The following is a 19803-nucleotide window of genomic DNA, read 5'->3' as shown; positions in this document are numbered from 1 at the left end:
GCGGAGCATGCGGAGTGTGAGGAAACAGGATGAGGAGACGGTGTTGACTTGTCTGGTCATCGAAAGAGTGGAGTCCAGGATGAAGCCCAGGTTGCGTGCGTGGTCCGTTGGTTTGGGTGCGGTGCCTAGGGCCGGGGGCCACCAGGAGTCGTCCCACGCGGAGGGTGATGGTCCCAGGATCAGGACTTCTGTCTTGTCCGTGTTCAGCTTTAGGCGGCTGTCTTTCATCCATTCGGCGACGTCTTTCATCCCTTCGTGGAGGTTTGCTTTGGCGGTGTCGGGGTTTCTGGTGAGGGAGAGGATCAGCTGGGTGTCGTCGGCGTAGGAGATGATGTTCAGGTTGTGTTGGCGAGCGATGGCCGCTAGAGGTTTCATGTAGATGTTGAAGAGCGTAGGGCTGAGCGATGATCCTTGCGGGACGCCGCAGATGATCGTGGTGGCCTCCGAGCGGTACGGAGGCAGGCGTACTCTCTGTGTTCTTCCGGAGAGGTATGAGGTGATCCAGTCTAGTGCCTTCCCTTGGATGCCGGTGTCGTGGAGGCGTTGTACTAGGGTGCGGTGACAGACAGTATCGAATGCCGCGGAGAGGTCTAGGAGGATGAGTGCTGCTGTTTCACCTTTGTCGAGCAGGGCTCGGATGTCGTCCGTGGCTGCGATGAGAGCGGTCTCGGTGCTGTGGTTGGTTCTGAATCCGGACTGTGACGGGTCGAGGGATCCGTTCGTCTCGAGGAAGGCGGCCAGTTGCTTGTTGACGACCTTTGATGACTTTGGCCGGGAAGGGAAGGAGCGAGATGGGGCGGAAGTTCTTGAGGTCGGTTGGGTCCGCTGTTGGTTTCTTCAGCAGGGCGCTGAGCTCTGCGTGCTTCCAGCTCTCCGGGAAGGTTGCTGTGTTGAAGGAGGCGTTGATGAGGTCTCGGAGGTGGGGTGCGATGGTGGGGGCCGCTCTGTTGAAGACGTGGTGGGGGCACGGGTCGGTCGGGGATCCGGAGTGGATGGTGTTCATGATGCGAGTTGTGTCTTCAGGGGTCACCTCGGTCCATGTCCGGAGGATGGCGGCTGGGAGTGTGGGTTCGAACGATGGGTGCAGGGGGTGAGCGCCGAAGCTGCTGTGAATGTCGGCGATCTTGCGGTGGAAGTACGAGGCGAGGGAGTCGCAGAGGTCCTGTGAGGGGGCGATGTCGTTGTTGCCGGTGCTGGGGTTGGAGAATTCCTTGACGATGTTGAAGAGCTCCTTGCTGTCATGGGCGTTCTTGTCCAGTCGTTCCTTCAGAGATTTCCTCTTGGTGGTGCGGATGAGCTGGTGATGCCTGCGGGTTGCGAGTTTGAGGGCGGTCATGTTGTCAGCGGTCTTGTCGAGGAGCCAGGCCTTCTCCAGGGTGCGGCAGGCCTTCTTGGAGTCCTTGAGTTCGTCGGTGAACCAGGGGGCCTTCTTGCTTCTGGGCCTGGTGAGTGGGTCCTTCAGTGGGGCGAGGTTGTCGGCGCTAGTGGACAGCCACTGCGTGAAGTTGCGGGCTGCTGTGTTAGGATCCGGTGTCCTGGCCGGAGGGTTCTGGCTGAGGGAGGCGGTGAGCTGGTCGGCGGTGATCTTGCTCCAGTTTCTGTGTGGAACCTGCCTCGGGTGGTGGTGGGCCGTGTTCTTTGCGAAGCTGAAGTGGATGCAGCTGTGGTCGGTCCAGTGGAGTCCGGTGGAGTGACTGAAGGAGACGTGCTTGCTGGAGGAGAAGATAGGATCGAGCGTGTGGCCGGCGTAGTGCGTGGGGGTGTTGACCAGTTGCTTCAGTCCGAGGTTGGCCAGGTTGTCCAGCAGGGTGGTGGAGTTGCGGTCGTTGGTGTTCTCCAGGTGGAAGTTGAGGTCCCCGAGGAGGATGTAGTCGGTGGAGTGGAGGGCGTGTGGGCTGATGAAGTCCGTGATGTCATCGCAGAACTGTGCCCGTGGTCCCGGGGGTCTGTAGATGAGGGTGCCTCTGAGGGTCGTCTTAGGGTCGGTGTGGATCTGGAAGTGGAGGTGTTAGGCAGCGCTGAATGTGTTGATGGAGTCAGTCGAGATGCGAATGGTGCTCTTGTGTACGATGGCGATGCCTCCTCCGGTCTGGTTGACGCGGTCTTTCCTGATGATCTTGTAGCCGTCCGGGATGGCTATGGCGATGTCGGGGGCTGAGGAGGCGTTCATCCAGGTTTCCGTGAGGAAGGCGACGTCAGGGGATGCGTTGTCGAGGAGGTTCCAGAGCTCAACGGCGTGTCTGTGGACGGAGCGGGTGTTCAGAAGGATGCACTTCAGGTGATTACTGCTTCCAGTCCCGGTGGGTGTGGTGCAGGATCGGAGGCAGGAGAAGTTGCAGGAGCGGCAGACGAAGGGTCCGTGGGTGCGTCGAGGGGTCGCTCGGTAGCATCCGGGAGTTCGGATGGTGTTGAGAGCGTAGAGCGTGGCGAAGTCGTAGGTCCTGCGGGGGGGCTGGCGGGTGCGGGGACCAGGGGGTCTGGCGCTGGGCGCGGTCCAGGCGCGGACGGGCGCAGACGGGCTTACTTTTGGCGCACCTTCGGCGCACATAAAGCGCACATAAGGCGCACATAAGGCGCTCCCGCTGCGCGCGTCCGCTGCGCGGTCGCGGAGGGGGCGTCATAAATAAGGAGCCGGGAGGGAGGGTCAGCGGGAGGCGGGAGCGGGGTGGCCAATGGGCAGGGAGGGGGGACGGGACTGAAGGAGGAGGCGGGAGTGGGAGTGTGCGCCTGGGGCAGCGGCGCCGAGAAAAACGGCGGGAAAACCGGCGGGAAACGACGGAGCCCAAGGAGTGACCAGGTAAGTGGCGGTGGTCAGCGGGCGTGAGGAGTGAAGGTAGCGGCGTTGGTAGCGACCAGGAAGCAGCAGGCGTTACCTGGGAGGCGGAGGCGAGATGCAGGCAGCGGCGTCAGGTAGGTGGTGAGGAGCGGCAACAGGCGTCAGGCAGCGGAGGCAGGTAGGTAGCAGCAGAGGGAGGGAGCGTCCGTCTGTGAAGGCACAGGGGGTCGCTGACATTAGCTGTCCTAAAAAACATAACAGAGCAGAATGGGATCTTCCATTCTCTAGCGTGGAGGACCTAGTGTGATCATCAGCACTTCAAGACAATTTTGTTCTCACAGAACAAGATTGGGAATTAGTATCAAGAAGAATTCGTTACTGTGCTTGCCTTTCGAGCACCTCTCTAACAGAAGCAGCGTTTATGTTTATACGTTCAGATATGAGAAGCTGCTTAGGAGCTCTCTCTCCCAGCCCCACAGAGAATCAGTGGGGAGTAAAAGAACTGGGAAATTGGGACGGGCTGATACAGATACCGATTGCTGGAGGAGACAAGCCAGATTGCCATTATCCAACATCAAGCCAAACAGTTTTCTGGGGTATGCCGGGACAGTTGCATGGTTTGGCATTAAATAGTTTATTAGATAAGTAATAACTCAGTCAATGTAATAACCAGGAGGCTGACTGCATGTATGGGTTTCTCATAATTAGGGATTAGACTAATCGGTTACAGGGAAGTAGGGATTTGTGATCTGAAATGCTTTAAATTTTCTTAATGATCATTTGGTTGTATCTAGTGATTGCTTAGATTACCATATTAATTACCATAATTCTGATTGTAGGAAGCTGGCTCTGTATATAATATACCAAAGTAAGGTATATTGTGCAAAGAGTCCAGTGGAACCCCAAAGGTAGGCAGAGGTAAAGTTAGATAGTACCTCACTCACTATTTGTGGTAGTGTGGTCGCGCAGTAGGGCAGTATCAGCGGACAGTGTTAAGCATTTGTTGTACAGACTCAGTCAGCAAATGAATTCACACACTTAAAGACTGAACTTCAGACCAATTGTTTTTGTATAAAAATATTCTTTTAGTTATTTTATTTTCTAGGCTGTGGAGTGTCAGGTGCAGGGGTGCCTTTTGGGGTCGGCTCTTCTTACCAGCTCCTGGTTGCGGTTGGGGGGGACCTTTCAGATATACTGCAGGAGTCAGTTGGAGGCCTGAGGCAGGTCAGGGGTCGCCGGATCTCGAGTCAGGATCGCCAGGGAGACCTCTTTGTGGGGTTTGCCAGCTCGGGCCGTGGACAGCGGGTGCAGTGTGGTGCGGATTTGCGGTGTCCAGCCGCCAGAGGTTGCAGATGAACAAATCTGGTGTTCACGGGAGACAAAGTCTTTGTAATTGAAGTCAGGCAGGTCCTCCGGGGTTTTCGAGGTGGCTGGCTGCAGGACACACCGGGATTGCGCAGGAGCAGGTTCGAGATGGGGACAGGCCGGTAGGGCTGGGATCAAGTCAGTCGGCGTCTTCGCCTGGTTAGCGTCGGTACGGCTGTTCGGTCCTTTTCTGTTGCAATTTGTTTGAGGAAGCAAGGTTCAGGGGTGCCCCTAAAAACTAGATTTAGGGGCATTACAGGTAGGTAAAAGGTAGGGACCAATGGGTCCCTTCCCTGGAGGGTACACCCCCCTCTTATGCCACCCTCCAGTGGGAGGAGGGCATGAGCCTGTCCCTGGTTGGCCGAGCCGCCCCCATATGCAAGATGGCGGGGACTGAGAGGTGCTTCACCACGCCTACCCCATCCGAGGGGTGGAGTTGGCAGAGGTGGGCACACCTCTCTTCCTCACTTGTTTTTCCAGCCAGTTCTCCCGCCCAAAGTGGGGGTAAAAACCAGTGGGTACCAGTTGCTCAAAGTAACAAGTGGCCTGGGGAAGCTCACAAAGGTGGCAAACCTTTGAAGCTTCCCCTTCGTGAACTCTGCCCATCCTGGGAGACGAGGCTTGGCACTTCGTCCCAGGATGTGCATTGTTTCAGGCCCCAGACAGCAGCAGGTTCTAGACCCAGGGGTCCAGAAACATGTCTTGTGGTGGCAGCTGAAAGCAGCCACTCAGCCTGGACACTAGTGGTAGGTTAGTTTTCAGGGGGCAGATGCCCTCTGTGTGCATTTCAGCAGTTCAGTAAAACATGAGGGTAACCATGCAACCATGCAGAAAGAGGGCACTTTCTCACACTGATACACAAGATTTGTGTGCTGATAGAACATAGTACTCATTTTATATTGTAAAATACCATCAACTGTGTCTCTGTTTCCCCCCTCCCTTGCAGATAACAGTTTCTCTGCCAGGGTCTTATGACTCAACACCCCGAGAGTGGGAGATATCTGTCTGTTCTCCTTTTCTCTGAATGGGGTGCGGCACGCATTATCGCCTTCGGGATGAAGGTATCTAAACGGTGTACCCCTACCCATGTATAGATCAAGCAGAAGTTAGACTAGTTCCTCTTTAGTAGGTTCCTATATTCCAAAGCCTTCATTAACCTACTTTGAGCAGGACACAAATCCTCTAACAGAAGTATATTAATTAGAATAAAAAAGCATGCATCTACATTAAGTGTTCTGCAACTAAAAATGCATTTCTAAGCTGCACAGATGAAACCCTGCTTGATAAAATGAGTAGACATGATGTTCTTTGACTTAATAGAGACAGAGGAGACTTGTTAGACTTGGCATCTTTTGGCGTGTTTCCCCAGAGTTTTTGCTTTCTGACCTCCCGGTTTTGAAACTGTTTTTGCTGGTGTAATGATTCTGCGCACTTTTCTCACTGCTGATCAGTGGTAAAGTGCAAGTGCTCCTGTGGTAAAATGTGTTATGGATTGGTGTTTCCACGATTGGCCTATTTGGTTTGTGTCAGTCCCTAGTAAAGTGCACTGCGAGTGCCAGGGCCCATAAATCAAATGCTGTTGGTGGGCTGCAGCACTGGATTGTGCCACCCACGCAAACAGCACGTAAAGTGTAACTCTGGCCTGCCATTGCAGAGCCTGTGTGCAGCCTGGGGCTGCCATGTCGACTTGGCAAGTGCACCCACTTGCCAGTCCCCTAAACCTTCCCTTTTCTACATGCTAGTCACCCCTAAGGCAGGCCCAAGGTAAGCCCTGTGGACAGGGTGCATTGTATATGAAAGGTAGGACATGCCCTGGTGTGTGTGGCATGTCCTGATAGTGAATTACAGCTTACTTCGTTTTATCATTGCAAGGCTACCTGTTCCCCATAGGCCAGAATGGGCAGTTTGATTATAACATCCTATAATCCTAACTGACCAAGGTAACATGGTAGAAATTCGAGTTTAGTATGCCTGAACTCAGAATGATAAAATACATCTTTTAGTGAAGATTGTTTTAACATTCTGTGTTTGAAAATACCACTTTTAGAAAGTAGGTATTTTCTTACCTAACCATCCAGCCTGCCTCTGCTAGCTTGTGTATTGTCTGTCTGGTTTGTGAGTGACAGGGGCTGGGGGAGACTCCATGAGACAGGGTGAGTCAGCACAGGGCTGAATAGACCTATCTACATGTAGATGGGTGGGAGGAGTAGCACTTGGGTCTGAAAAAGACTATGCCTGCCTTCCACAATGCTGGCTCCACCTCCTGTGACGAGTCTGCACACTGGCAGAATGCACCCAGAACTGGTTTGAACTAGGTACAGGACCCTCTGCCTTCAAAGGACAAAGGATTTGCTAGTATAAATATTGGGGCCCAGACCCCAAGATTTCAGAACTCTTTTGGATCAAAAAGATTGCCAAGAAGATGAAGAGCTGGAGAAGCTGTGAGGAGGAACTACCACTTTGCTGTGTTGGCCTGTAGTGGCTGCTTCTGTCTTGGGCAGTGAAAAGACTGGACTGAACTTTCTGCAATATACTTTTGAGAGTTTCTCCATGGGCTTGAGGTAGAGCTTGCCCCATGTTCAAGAAGTCTCAGGAACAGCAAAGACTTCAAGCTCGACGATGTCTACGATGCCACTGCCGACTCAGTGTCCTGAAGGCACCACCGCAACGCGACCCTGGTCTTACCGACGACATCTGCTTACGCCGCCACCGAGCCGCTGCTCGCACCGCGACCTGTGGGCACCGCACTCCGCACCGCCGGAATAGACGCCGCTGCGTGGCTCGAGGGCACCGCTCAAAGTTACACGACGCACCGCCCTCATCCCACACCGCAGCCTTGGCCTACCGACGCTGGTGCCATCGACTCCAGTTCGTCAGCCAACGACAGTGCTCCAGCCACGACGACGACACTGCTTGCACCGTGACCTGCCAGCACCCAGACGAGCACCGCCTTCATCTCACACCACGACTCTGGTCTCACCAACGACGCCATCTGATGCCGCCACGAGCCGCTGCTCGCACTGAGGGCACCGCACTTCGCACCCGACGCCTGCAGACGCCAGCGCTCCTTACTTCAACAAAGAGGAGTTCGATCTGCAACATGTGTGACTAAGAGGGCCCCGACGACTCCTGCACCGACCTCCAGAACCGACGCCTGCAGACGCCGTGTGTTTGGAAGCTCAACAAGAGGTCATTAACGCCCTGCATTTCTGAAAGGTACTGTTTGCGGGTCTTCCCGACGCCATAGCTGGCCCGCGATACTGCGGTCAGCCAGACCTGTTTGGATTGGTTTGCTCACGACGCCCCGGACGGAGCTATCGACATCAAGGAACTGATTTACAAGGTTATTTGGATAACTGAAGATTTTTAAATACTGTATTGTGGATTTTTATCGTTTTGGTCTGGTCTTAAATATATACAGATATTGGATATCTTTCTAAATTGGTGTGGTGTCCTTTTGTAGTGCTTACACTGTATTAACTGTTGGTTATGTGCAAATGCTTTACACACTGCCTCTAAGATAAGCCTGACTGCTCGTGCCAAGCTACCAAGGGGGTGAGCAGGGATTATTTTAGGAGTGTAACTCCCTTATCCTGACTAGGAAAAAGAGTCCCTATTTGGACAAAGGTGCAAGCCCTTGCCAACTAGAGACCCCCATTTCTAACAAGACTATAAACAACCAAATGCATTTATGAATGCATCTATGGAACAGCAAAAAAGCACCAACATGATTATTTGAACTGCAGCCATATAATTCAAAACATTGTATCTAGCCCATGGATATCAAGCATGCTAGATTTGGAGCACAGCCATGGATTCTCATTCAGATGGAGTATATGTAAATTTAGATCATGTTGATATCCTTATAATCTGCATAAAATCTGGCCATTGTGGACCAGCATTTGAGATCACTGCTGAAATTGGATTTCCCTTTCACATCTGAGAGATGACCTTATTTGTCCTACAAAAGCAGCATCCTGTTGTGAGTGTTACTAGGCCATAGTCAGGTCAAAGCAGATAATGCCCTACAGAGGGCCAGGTCCAGGTATTTCTACTGTTTTATACATCTCTCCCAACCCAAATCCTGGGTGACCACACACATGGCAAACTGTATGCCAGTTATTAGTTGTGTTAAAGAGTGCAAATCACACAATAGCATCTGCAGTGTCCGGGCCGGCATACCCGTGCCTAAACCAGGGTATCCAGAGTTAGTCCTGAAACAAAGAGTAATGACTATGCCAACCTGTTTTTTCTGGTTCACATTCTGAATAGAATTCGCAGTTATGTGCAGGTTAACACTCCCATTTATCAACTGCTCTTCACAGGTGTAAATAGGAGTGGAGGAAGGACTCTTGGAGACTGTGGGCTGGCAGGAAAACATCCCATGCTCCTCTTGTGCAGTAGGGAAAGGTCAGTCTCTTTCAGCACAATACTCATGATATTATGGGCAGGTTTTTCTAGCCATTAAAATAGAGCCTGGCATTCATACACCTGGCAAATCTAGGTGCCGAAAACCGGGTCATATGTAATTGGGCGCAAAGTCTTCAACAATCACTTCCTGCACCTCGATCATTCAGATGTTAATTGAAAATGTTTAGGGAATCATACGGTCACACTTGCACATAAAAAATAAGTTCAATCTTACCCCATATCCATCAGCCACAGCGAAAACTGTAATAGCCTTGTTTGCATCAGAAACAGCAAGGTAGGCACCATTAGGAGAGTAAGAAAGGTTGGTAACTGGTCCTTTAGCTTCTAAGGTCTTCCCATCATCCTTTAATGAATTTCCTTGTATAGAGAACAAGTGTACCTTGTTATCCTACGAGTTAAAATTGGTGCAATTAATAAAATGTTAAATAATAAAAGTTTGCAAAATTAATAAAATATTTAGTATTGATAGGTGAACAGAAAGGCAGTTAAATATCTACATGCATGAAAATGTGGATGACTAACATGAGTATGATATAGTTATCAAAAACAAATCCGAAGAAATAGTTTTCTGTCATTGAACGAATACAGAAGTATTCGATGGAAAGGAGAGTTCATAATTTTGTTGTGCGCTTTGACTGTAATCAAAGTGCCTAGATTGCACTTAACTGAGGTAAGCTAGCAAGTTAAGCTCACCGCCATTGGTAGCTATAATTGAAAACAGTGATGAAAAAAAATACAGACTATGTATTCAAAGGATATTAAGCAAATCGAAACATGATTAATATGCTCAGACTCTAACCACGATGCATGAAGAAAAACTTAAAAATCTGCAACAATAGATAGACAAAACAAGTACAAGTGTTATATGCAGAATTGGCGTTCAATTCTTTCAACTGGACCTACTTTCTCAAAGTATCACAGCTGGGTAATCTTGATATATGGAAAGCACATGCTGGAGGTAAGGGTAGCACAGGGCACATGTCAGGGACGCCCACTGTCCCTGCTGATATTTTCCCTTTGCATAGAAGTATTGGCAGATATTGAATATGCTACTTACCAGTATGCATCTGTTCTTGGCATGTAGGGCTGCTGACATTCATATCTGTGCATAGATCGCCGCCTAGTGTTGGGTCCGGATGATTGCACATTGTTGTCCTGGAAGAGTCTTCGAAGTATCACAAGATAGGTGGCTCCTCCCCTGGACTACAGTGCGCATGGGCATCCTCTCCATCCTCAGATTGTTTTTCGCCATTGTGGCAGTGATGGAGTAGATACAGTAAGTGATGACCATGCTATACAGTAATTCTGAGTGCTGCAGCCGCTACAGGCGCAGGGGAGGAGGGTGGGCGATATGAATGTCAGCAGCCCTACATGCCAAGAACAGATGCATACTGGTAAGTAGCATATTCAGTTCGAGGCATGTGGGCTGCTGAATTCATATCTGTGCATAGATTATATAGCAGTCCCTCCATTAGCGGCGGCTGCCTGTGCCAGCTGCAGCAGTCTGAAAAAGTTTTGAGAACAGCCTGTCCTACAGCTGCCTGCTGTTTTGAGTGTACATCTACACAGTAGTGTTTGGTAAATGTATGTATAGTGGACCATGTGGCTGCTCTACATATTTCCTGTAAAGGAATGTTTCCTAGGAAAGCCATGGACGCCCCTAACTTTCGTGTTGAGTGGGCTCGTGGGGGAATCGTTAATGTGCGTTTAGCTTTTTGATAGCAAATTTAAATACATTTAACAATCCATCTGGCTATCCCTGCTTTGGAAATGGCGTTGCCCTTGTGTTGTGGAGAAAAGGCAACGAAAAGTTGTTTTGTTTTCCTAAAATCCTTTGTTCTGTCTATATAGTACATGAGGGCCCTCTTTATATCTAGTGTATGGAGCATTCTCTCTGCGACATTTTGCGGATTTGGAAAGAAAACAGGCAGTATAATAGTTCGATTCATGTGGAACTGCGATATCACTTTAGGCATGAATTTGGGGTTGGTACGTAGTACAACTCTGTTTGCGTGAACCTGTATGAATGGCTCTTGAATGGTTAGTGCCTGGAGTTCACTAACTCTTCTTAACGAAGTGATTGCCACTAAGAAAGCTACTTTCCAGGTGAGGAATTGAATCTCACATGAATGGAGAGGTTCAAAAGGTGGACCCATTAATCTGGTGAGGACCACATTGAGGTTCCACACTGGTGCCGGTGGGTGTCTTGGGGGAATCACTCGTTTGAGTCCCTCTAAGAAGGCTTTGATGGCAGGCACTCTGAATAAAGAGAGGTGCTGCCTGTTTTGAAGATAGGCTGCTATCGCGGTTAAATGTATACGTATGGAGCTGTATGCCAGATTGCATTGGTATAAGTGTAAGAGGTAACAGATGAGGTTTTGAATGGGTGCATCCAGCGGGTTAACGTCATTGTTGTTGCAGTAAATGACAAACCTTTTCCATTTAGCCGCATAGCAAGCTCTGGTTGTGGGTCTTCTGGCCTCCTTGATGATATCCATACATTCAGGTGGCAGGTTTAGGTAGCCAAACTCTAAGACTTCAGGAGCCAGATTGCCTGGTTCAGCTGTTGTAGATCTGGGTGCTGAATTTCGCCATGGTTCTGCGTTAAAAGTGTGGGTGTGATCCGCAGCCTTTGATGCGGCACCACGGAAAGTTCTAGAAAGGTGGTGTACCATGGTTGGCGTGCCCATGTTGGAGCAACTAGGATGAGTGTTAGTGAGTGTTGTCGCAGTTTGCGTGCCACTAGCGGTATTAATGGCGCTGGGGGAAAAGCGTACGCAAATCTGCCTGACCAGTTCATCCATATCGCATTGCCCTGCGACTGTGGATGCGGGAACCTGGCGGCAAAGTTTTGGCATTTCGCGTTTTCCCTTGTGGCGAATAGGTCTATCTCTGGATGACCCCACTGTTGGAAGTACGGTTTGAGTACTGATGGATGTAGCTCCCACTCGTGCATTTGGTGGCTGTGTCTGCTGAGCAGATCCGCCATCTGGTTGTCTTTGCCTGGGAGGTGTTACGCCATGAGGAACATGTTCCTTTGAATGGCCCACTTCCGCATGCTCTGAGCCAGATGAGACAACTGTGGAGAGTGTGTTCCTCCCTGCTTCTGTATGTAGTACATGGCAGTCATGTTGTCCGTCCGGATCAACACGACTTTGTTGCATAAGTGTACTTTGAATGCCTTCATGGCTTGGAAGATTGCCATCAGTTCCAGAAGGTTGATGTGCATCTTCTTTTGCTGTGTCGTCCATAGTCCCTGCACTGTGTAATTGAGTACATGAGCTCCCCATCCCTGGAGAGAGGCGTCCGCCGTCCGTATTATTTGCGGAACAGGCTCTTGGAACGGTCGGCCCTTGCAAAGGTTTTGTGGATTCCACCAATGCAGAGAGTTGTATGCCCGACCGCTCACCAACACTAGGTCTGTTAATTGTCCTTGAGCCTGATTCCATTGACGTGCCAAGCACTCCTGAAGCGGGCGCATATGTAGTCTTGCGTGCGGGACTATGAAAATGCAGGAGGCCATCATGCCTATCAACTGCATGAACACTCGCGCTGGAAGGGAGTGTTGAGGTTTGAACTTTGTGATCAGCAGTTGCATGCTGTTGATCCTCACTAAATTTGGCTGAGCTGTGGCTGTCAGAGTGTTTATGGTCGCGCCCAGGTACTGGCGTACGTGTGCGGGTTGAAGATGTGATTTTGGGTAATTTAGTGAGAATCCTAGACTGTGAAGAAGGCGAATGGTGAGGGACATGTGGCTGGCACATTGCTGGGCTGACTTTGCCTGAACAAGCCAGTCGTCCAGGTAAGGGAAGACGTGAATGTGCTGTCTACGTGAATGTGCTGTCTCCGTAGATGTGCAGCCACTGTCGCTTGGCACTTGGTAAAGACACTGGGTGCCGTTGTTACTCCGAAGGGGAGAACTTTGAACTGATAATGGTGATCCTGAATAGTGAACCCGAGATATTTTCGGTGCGATGGGTGTATGGGTATGTGGAAATTCGCATCTTTCAAATCCAGTGTGGCTAGGAAGTCTCCCTGACTGAGTAACGGTAGAACCTGCTGTAGGGTGAGCATATGCAAATGCTCTGACAGAATGTAGTGGTTGAGGGGTCTCAGGTCTAGTATAGGTCTGAGAGATCTGTCCTTTTTTGGGATTAAGAAGTACAGAGAGTACACCCCTGTCCCTTGTTGGTTTACGGGCACGACTTCTATTGCACCTTTTTGCAGCATACTTAGTACTTCCTGCTGCAATAATGCCAAGTGCTCTACGGACATAGGACGGTGCTTTGGCGGTATGTTGGGTGGAGTGGACGTTAATTCTAGACAGTAACCGTACTGGATAATTTCCCTGACCCACCTGTCTGTGGTGATGGACTTCCAGACTGACAGGAACTGTTGGAGTTTCCCCCCGACAGGTGTTATGTGGTCAGGGGCAGGGAGAAGGCGTCACTGTTTGTTTTTGGGGGAGGACCTGGTGTTGCCGTACCCACGTCCTCTGCCTTTGGTGCTGGATCCACGATATCCACCTCTATTGTTTTTATCATAGGTACTTTGCGTACCCCCTTTATTGTACTGCTGCTGGGACCCCTGACCTCTAGCTGGTCCTCTATTCCCGGTGCGACGAAAGGAGCCACTCCGAAACTGCTGCGACTGCAGAGCCCCCATTGATTTTGCAGTTTGTGTCTTTTTTTAATTTTTTCGAGGGTAGTGTCAACCTCGGGGCCAAATAAAAAGTCTGGGTTGACCGGTTGATTTAAGATATTGTTCTGAATTTCAGGTTTGAAGCCTGAGATTCTTAACCATACGTGCCTCCTCAACATTACGCTTGTGTTGATCGCCCTTGCTGCAGTGTCGGCTGCATCCAGTGCGCATTTGATGGACGCATTTGTAAGGAGTTATCCCTCTCTGATAAGGAGCTCTGCTGCCTCTTTGTATTCATCTGGCAAGTGTTGTAGCAGTGATTCTAGTGTGTCATAGTGTGACCCATCATAACGGGCCAGGAGTGCCTGGGTGCTGGCAATGCGCCAGATGTTTGCCGCTTGCGCTGCTATCCTTTTGCCTGATGTCTCCAGCACTTTGGACTCCTTGTCGGGGGGAGGAGCATCACCCGTTGTTTGTGAATGTGCTAGTTTGCGAGCATTAGCAACAACCATGGAGTCTAATGGTAACTGACCCTTAATGTACATAGGGTCTCCGGGTGCAGGCTTGTATTTTTTTTCGATTCTGGGGTTCAACACCCGTGCCCTGGTTGTTTCTTTAAAAATGTCTTTTGCAGGTTTTAGAACTCCCTGAAACATTGGCAGAGTTTTGACGGTTTTCTCAGAGGAGGCGAATGTGTCCACTAAGAAATCTTCCTCTACAGTGTCAGAATGGAGTTCCACTCCATGATTGGCAGCAGCCCGTTCTATGAGGGCATTAAAGGCAGCAGTGTCCTCTGTGGGAGATGTCTTTATATTATAAAGCTGCGTGTTAGGAGTATCTGGTGCGTTACCCTGGTCGGTGGGGTCATCCCATGCCTGATCTGGGTCTTGCATGTGATCATCAGGATCGATATCCACCGGGTAGGTGGTATCATCCCCTATATAGTCCTCTCCGGTGTCTGCCTCTGAATGCGTAGGAGAAAAAGACGGTGGGTCCTGAAGGAAGGGTTGAAAGGTTTCATGAAGCACTGGTGCGGAACCTGCCGGCAGTTTTTGTTTCAAAGGAATCTTGTATGAGTCCAAACCCTTCTCTGGTGTGATTTTCCGCTTGCGGAGCATCAGCCTACCAGTGTCGGCGTCGATAAAGTGTGCCTGCGAAGGCTCGATATCGATTTGTCCAGTGGATAGTGTCTGTGTTTGGTGGACACGTGTCCGAATTTCGAACATTTTCGGTGCCTTGGGCGGCGGCAATCCAAATGTGACGTGCGCCGAGTGTGCTTTTGCGGCCTTATGCGTTTCAGGACCAGACGTAGGTTGTAGGGTTGCCCGGTCCCTGATGCGTTGCAACGACGCTGAGACCTGTTGCAAGGTGAACGCAGATGGCGCTTTGGAACCGATGGGCACCTTGGAGGAAGGCGTCGAAGCGGTATCAGACTTATTCCCAGTCTTTGGGTCGTCGATCCGAAGGTGGGTATCGACGCTCCTCGGAGCCGATGATTTGGCAGGCGCCGCACCCTTTGATGTCGACGCAGGCGGATCAACCACCTTGACCTTGGTGGGTTGGGCCGTAATCTTCGGTGCCATAGGCCGAGGCGCCTTGTGGGGACCGAGGGCCTTCTTCTTTGGCTCGGTGCCGGAACCCGTCGTGGTGAGCTCGGCACCGAAATCTCTTTTGGTGTGTTCGGTGCCGATGACCTGTGCCGGCGGCGAAGGAGTGGAGGGCTTCGAGGCCTTCGATCCGATCGCAACCTGTTTCACTTTCGGTTTCGATGTAACCAGTGCGACGGACGGTTTCTGTTTCACTGAAGGAAATCCAGTCGTCTTCGATATTAATGGCTCCTGTGAAATGTTCGAGGCCGGGCCTTGAGGCGGGGCCGAAGAACTGTGTGACTGATCTTGGGTAAGGCCCGCAGGCGATCCCTCGACCTGAGCCTTATGACGACTTTGTCTCTCGGCCTCCGTATCGACGGGTTGGCCTAGCTCTTCGCTGGAGCTATCTTCCTCTGCCCCAAGGGCCTCATTGTAGTCTCCTACCTCGTCGACGTCTTCGTCCTCGAAGATCACCTCATCAACGTCTTCCGATCGGGATTCATGTTCGGAAGCGTGGCTGGAGTCTATGTCTTCTACGTTCTCGGCTTCCTCATCCTTGGTGCTGAAGATGTTGACCGGGGCAGGCGCCGATTGCTGTGCCTCCAATCTCGCTGCCCGCCGATTCCGCAGAGTCTTCTTCGAGCGGAACCGGGCGCAGGCCATACATTTCGACTCATCATGATCCGGTGAGAGACATTTGTTGCACACCGGATGGACATCGACGTGTGGGTATTTCGCATGGCATAAAGGACATCTCTTGAAAGGAGTCCTCGATTCCATCGTCGAGCGGTGATCGATGTTCGGACCGAAGCGGATCCGAAAAGCGTGAAGAAGGTACTAAAACACAAAATAAACTGGTCGATACCGAACGCGAACAATACCGACGAGATCTAAAGGCCTTTTGGCCTTAAACTAAAGATTCCGAACTTGAGCTAAGATAAGCACATCCGAACCCAATGACGGAAAAAAACAATCTAAGGATGGAGAGGATGCCCATGCGCACTGTAGTCCAGGGGAGGAGCCACCTATCTCGTGATACTTTGAAGACTCTTCCAGGACAACAATGTGCAATCATCCGGACCCAACACTAGGCGGCGATCTATGCACAGATATGAATTCAGCAGCTCACATGCCTCGAACAGTGGTATTCCCTGAGGTTGCAGGAGAACAGAAGAAGATTGCACTATACTCAGATGTCCTACTCTACTCTTTCTAAGCCCATGCAGTCTCTGGCTTGGAACTTAGAAGGATACCCGGGCTATAAAATAAAGTGAAACAAGTCTATTTTATAGGAGATGGGAGACTGGTCAAATGTCAGGACAGGTCCACACAGTCTTACTGTGACAAGAGTGAGTTTCAGATATCTGGGCATCGAGATCACACCAATCTGATTTCTTATGAAAAAATATGGGGGCAGGAGGGGGTGCGTCCTCGGAGAGCTTCAATAAGATGTTGAACGTTAAGGGAAGATTTTGCTATCATTTCTGGGGAGGGTGGCTGTAGGAGGCTGGCTTAGTATATGGTGCACACTGCACTAATCCAGACAACACTTATGGTGATTTTAGTGGTCTCAGACAACCATAGAAAGCTCTCCGAGTGGTAGCTGTGGACAGCAGCCTTCTGGCTTAGTGCAGAAGGAGTAAAAAGCAGCTTGTTTTACCAGTGCTAATCATGTAGTGTAAGTCAAGTAAAAAAAGCACACAGTGTAGGTATAAAAATATGTATTTATTACAAACACTCCCTAACACATTGAAATATCTCCTACCCGGAGATATAATCAATACTTCAATAGTAGAACAGGTAAGTAGCACAAATACACAGTCTCCAGGAGGAAACCAAACCATATACTAATAAAGTGGAATGCGAACCGCGACCAGAGTCGAGAGTGGACCTAGAAGACTTAGAAGAGCTAGGGACCTAAGGAACCACCCAAGGTAAGTACCCAGGAACCCTACAGAGGCCATGAGCAGAGTGGAAACACGAATGCGTGCTCAATACAAGTCAACGGGGAAGTCGCGGTTGCAGTTTTCAAGAAGGACCCTTCTCAGAGAACCCTGAAGAAACCCAGTGGAAGATGTAAGCTTTGAGAGTCTCCCTACCCATGGATACCCTAGGAACCAGAATACCTACACCACGGTAGCCAGGTGCATAGGTGCGAAGTGACGTGGGAAAAAGGCGTAGACCACAACGGAGGATTTCAGTGAAGAGGCCGCTGGCGAAGGTGAAAGAATCCGGTGGAATCAAAGGGTGGATTTTTTTTAAGAGGAGTACCTGCAAGCAGAGTGGACAGAGTCTATGCCACTCAGGAGTGACCAGGAGGCATGGAAGACCAATGATCACCAGTGAAAGAAACTGCAGGAGAGTTGATGGTGACCTTCTCACTGCAGCTGTGAGGACCAGGAACAGTCCATGAGCTGTCCCACATCGGAAGTCGAGGTGTGTGATTCCGGCGGAAGCACCAACAAGCCTTGGCAGCAGCAACAGATGAGGAAAAAGATGACGGTGCAGTATCTGGAACAGCAAGATCCCAGGGACTAACCAAGCACAGGAGAGTCAGAGCAGGCCCTGAGAAAGCAGGGGAGCCTACTGGAACCAAAGATGACCCCCGAGAGGACCCACAAGCCGAAAGCGCAGGAGTCGCAAAAGGACCTTAAACAGCTCACCAATCAGGCAGGACCACCGTGCAGAGGATGTGGTGAGGAAGAAGATCTTGATAGCAGGAGATGCTATAGGATGGAGCTTCTTGGATCTCGAAGATCTCTGGAGGAGAGTCAAGAGGCCTTATCAACGGCAAGTCGACGCAGTGCACAGTGTTACTGCACCAGCAGTTCAGACGAGGGATACGGATTTCAAGCTTGCTGAGAAGACAGTGCTGGCCTCGAGGGATTTGAAGTACCACCCATTGTGTTGCTGAGCCTTTCGGAGTCCGTAGGAAATCAGGAGTAGCAGCCATGTCTGCTTAGTTGCGGTGCCTGCAGATGCACGGGCGTGACTCCTTCACTCCAAGGGAGATTCCTTCAGGGGTCTCTGAAGCCCACAGGCCTGGTGAAGAAACTGGTTGGAGCACAGGCACCGACGATACAGAAGACTGGCAGGACGACGAGATCAGGAGTCTTCCAGATGCAGTCTGGGTTCCCAGAAAGAAGTCCAATGTGCCCAGAATGTTGAAGATGAATTGGTTTCTGATCTGGGTATTGTCCAACGACGAATCTGAAGAGCCACCCACAGGCAAGCCCTTAAGCACCCTAGGAAAAGGATTGGGACGATTCAGGGGTCCCTTCCAGAGGAGGAGCTGGACAGAGGGGAGGTCCTTTGTCCAGTTTCGAACCAGAGCAGGAGTCAATGGCTCTCTGAACTAGTTCCAACTGGAGTATGCAAGCAGGGCACCAACTGGGCCCTTCCAAGCAGTCTGGTTGGCGCTGGCAAGCATCCCCACCACAGTCAAATATACTAAGTCCTGTCTGGGAGGTTGTCACACCTCCCTGAGACCGGAAACCTATTGTTCTACTTTTCCCTGCTCGAGCATGGCTCAGCAGCAGGAGGGCAGAATTGTGTCGGTAGGCGGCAGCAGTACTAGCTTGCTGTTAGACCCTGAAAGGCTACTATCGGGAATAGTGGTGGGCTTTCTAGATGAGCCACCCTCCCCCCAGTTCATGGGACGCTCATCCAAAACATCCATCCAGCAGTTTGTTTGCTAATTATTGTGGGTGTTCACCTCGAACAAAGACGCAACTGCAAGACTGGAACAGGTCTACATAGAACCACTATCGTATCTGCAGGAACTTTTCATCCGCCGTGAGGGGAACGGCTTGGCTGCTCATTCTAACGCCGTGAGGGGAACGGTTCAGTACTCACCCGGACCGCCGTGAGGGCAACGGCCTATACTTCCCAGCAAACACTGGTTGGCTGGAGGCAGGAGCGTCATCCCTGCACCTGCTGCACCCTGAAAAGCGCCGCTGCACTCCCGCAGCACGGGACGCGCTTTCAGGAACTTTTCATTTGCCTTGAGGGGAATGGCTTGGCTGCTCATTCTAACACCGTGAGGAGAACGGCTCAGTACTTACCCAGACCGCCGTGAGGGCAACGGCCTACACTTCCCAGCAACCCCTGGTTGGCGCAAGCCAGGAGCGTCATCCCTGCGCCTGCTGCACCCTGAATAGCGCCGCTGCACTCCCGCAGCTTGGGACGTGCGTCGTTAGCGCCCGGGCGAAGCCTGGGCCAAGGGCGAGCCCATCCTTGCCAGTCATTGCCAGGAAGAGGCAGGGCAGGGCCACCCCCCTTACTTCTAAGGGCCCAGGTCCTCGTGCTTTACAAGAGACAGCAGAAAGGTATTGTGAGACTCTTAACAACCCTTGCACTTGCAGCTGACACTTCCCCTAGTGTAGATATTTGGAACTGGTATGCTTCACATCCAAGTTGACTGGGTATAATATTAATAACCTTCTTCTATTTCGGCGTGGGCTGATTGGACCCTATTGGACTTGTTTTATACCCAATACCTGGACATTATACAACGCACTTTATTGACAGTAATCTGCTTATATGCCCATTACAGTTTCCAAACACATTAAGCACGTTGCACTTTTGTCCTTTGGGGCCAAGGTTTTGTTGGGTTCCTGACCAACTCTGAAATCCTGTAGATTGGTAATTCGTCAACCAACCCGACCCTTGAGTCTGTGTTTATCCAGTTTCTTTTTTGCATTATCTGCATGGTTGTCTCTCCTTTTGCTTTGGAGAAGCGTGGTTGTGTACCCAAAAAAAACCTTCGGTGTTATTACCAGCCCCACTCCCCCAAACTTCAATTGATAGGATGCTACAGAGAGCTATCAGGGAAGTCTTGACTGAAATTGAGCTCACTGAGAGGCGACTATCCTTAACCCCAGACCTCTTCCCTCAATCTCTAGGGCCACCTATCTCTGTACAATCTAGTCCGGGCTCTGTACTTAGTCCATCAAAATCCATACCTGGACCAAGCGAGATTTTGCCATCACCCATACATCC

At 50.7% G+C, this 19803-nt stretch overlaps 1 protein-coding gene across 1 annotated transcript in view; it reads right to left on the bottom strand.

The window, feature by feature from the left end:
- Nucleotides 1-19803, bottom strand: part of WDR1 (WD repeat domain 1) — a 347946-nt gene that overhangs the window by 40595 nt on the left and 287548 nt on the right. Inside the window, exon 13 of the mRNA XM_085642417.1 lies at nt 8787-8960. Within this exon, the coding sequence (XP_085498543.1) occupies nt 8787-8960 (174 nt within the window). The remainder of the gene's footprint in view (nt 1-8786; nt 8961-19803) is intronic.

Source organism: Triturus cristatus, chromosome 2_2 (assembly GCF_964204655.1).
Source record: "Triturus cristatus chromosome 2_2, aTriCri1.1, whole genome shotgun sequence".
NCBI lineage: Eukaryota > Metazoa > Chordata > Amphibia > Caudata > Salamandridae > Triturus > Triturus cristatus.
This window is presented reverse-complemented; position numbering and strand designations above follow the sequence as displayed.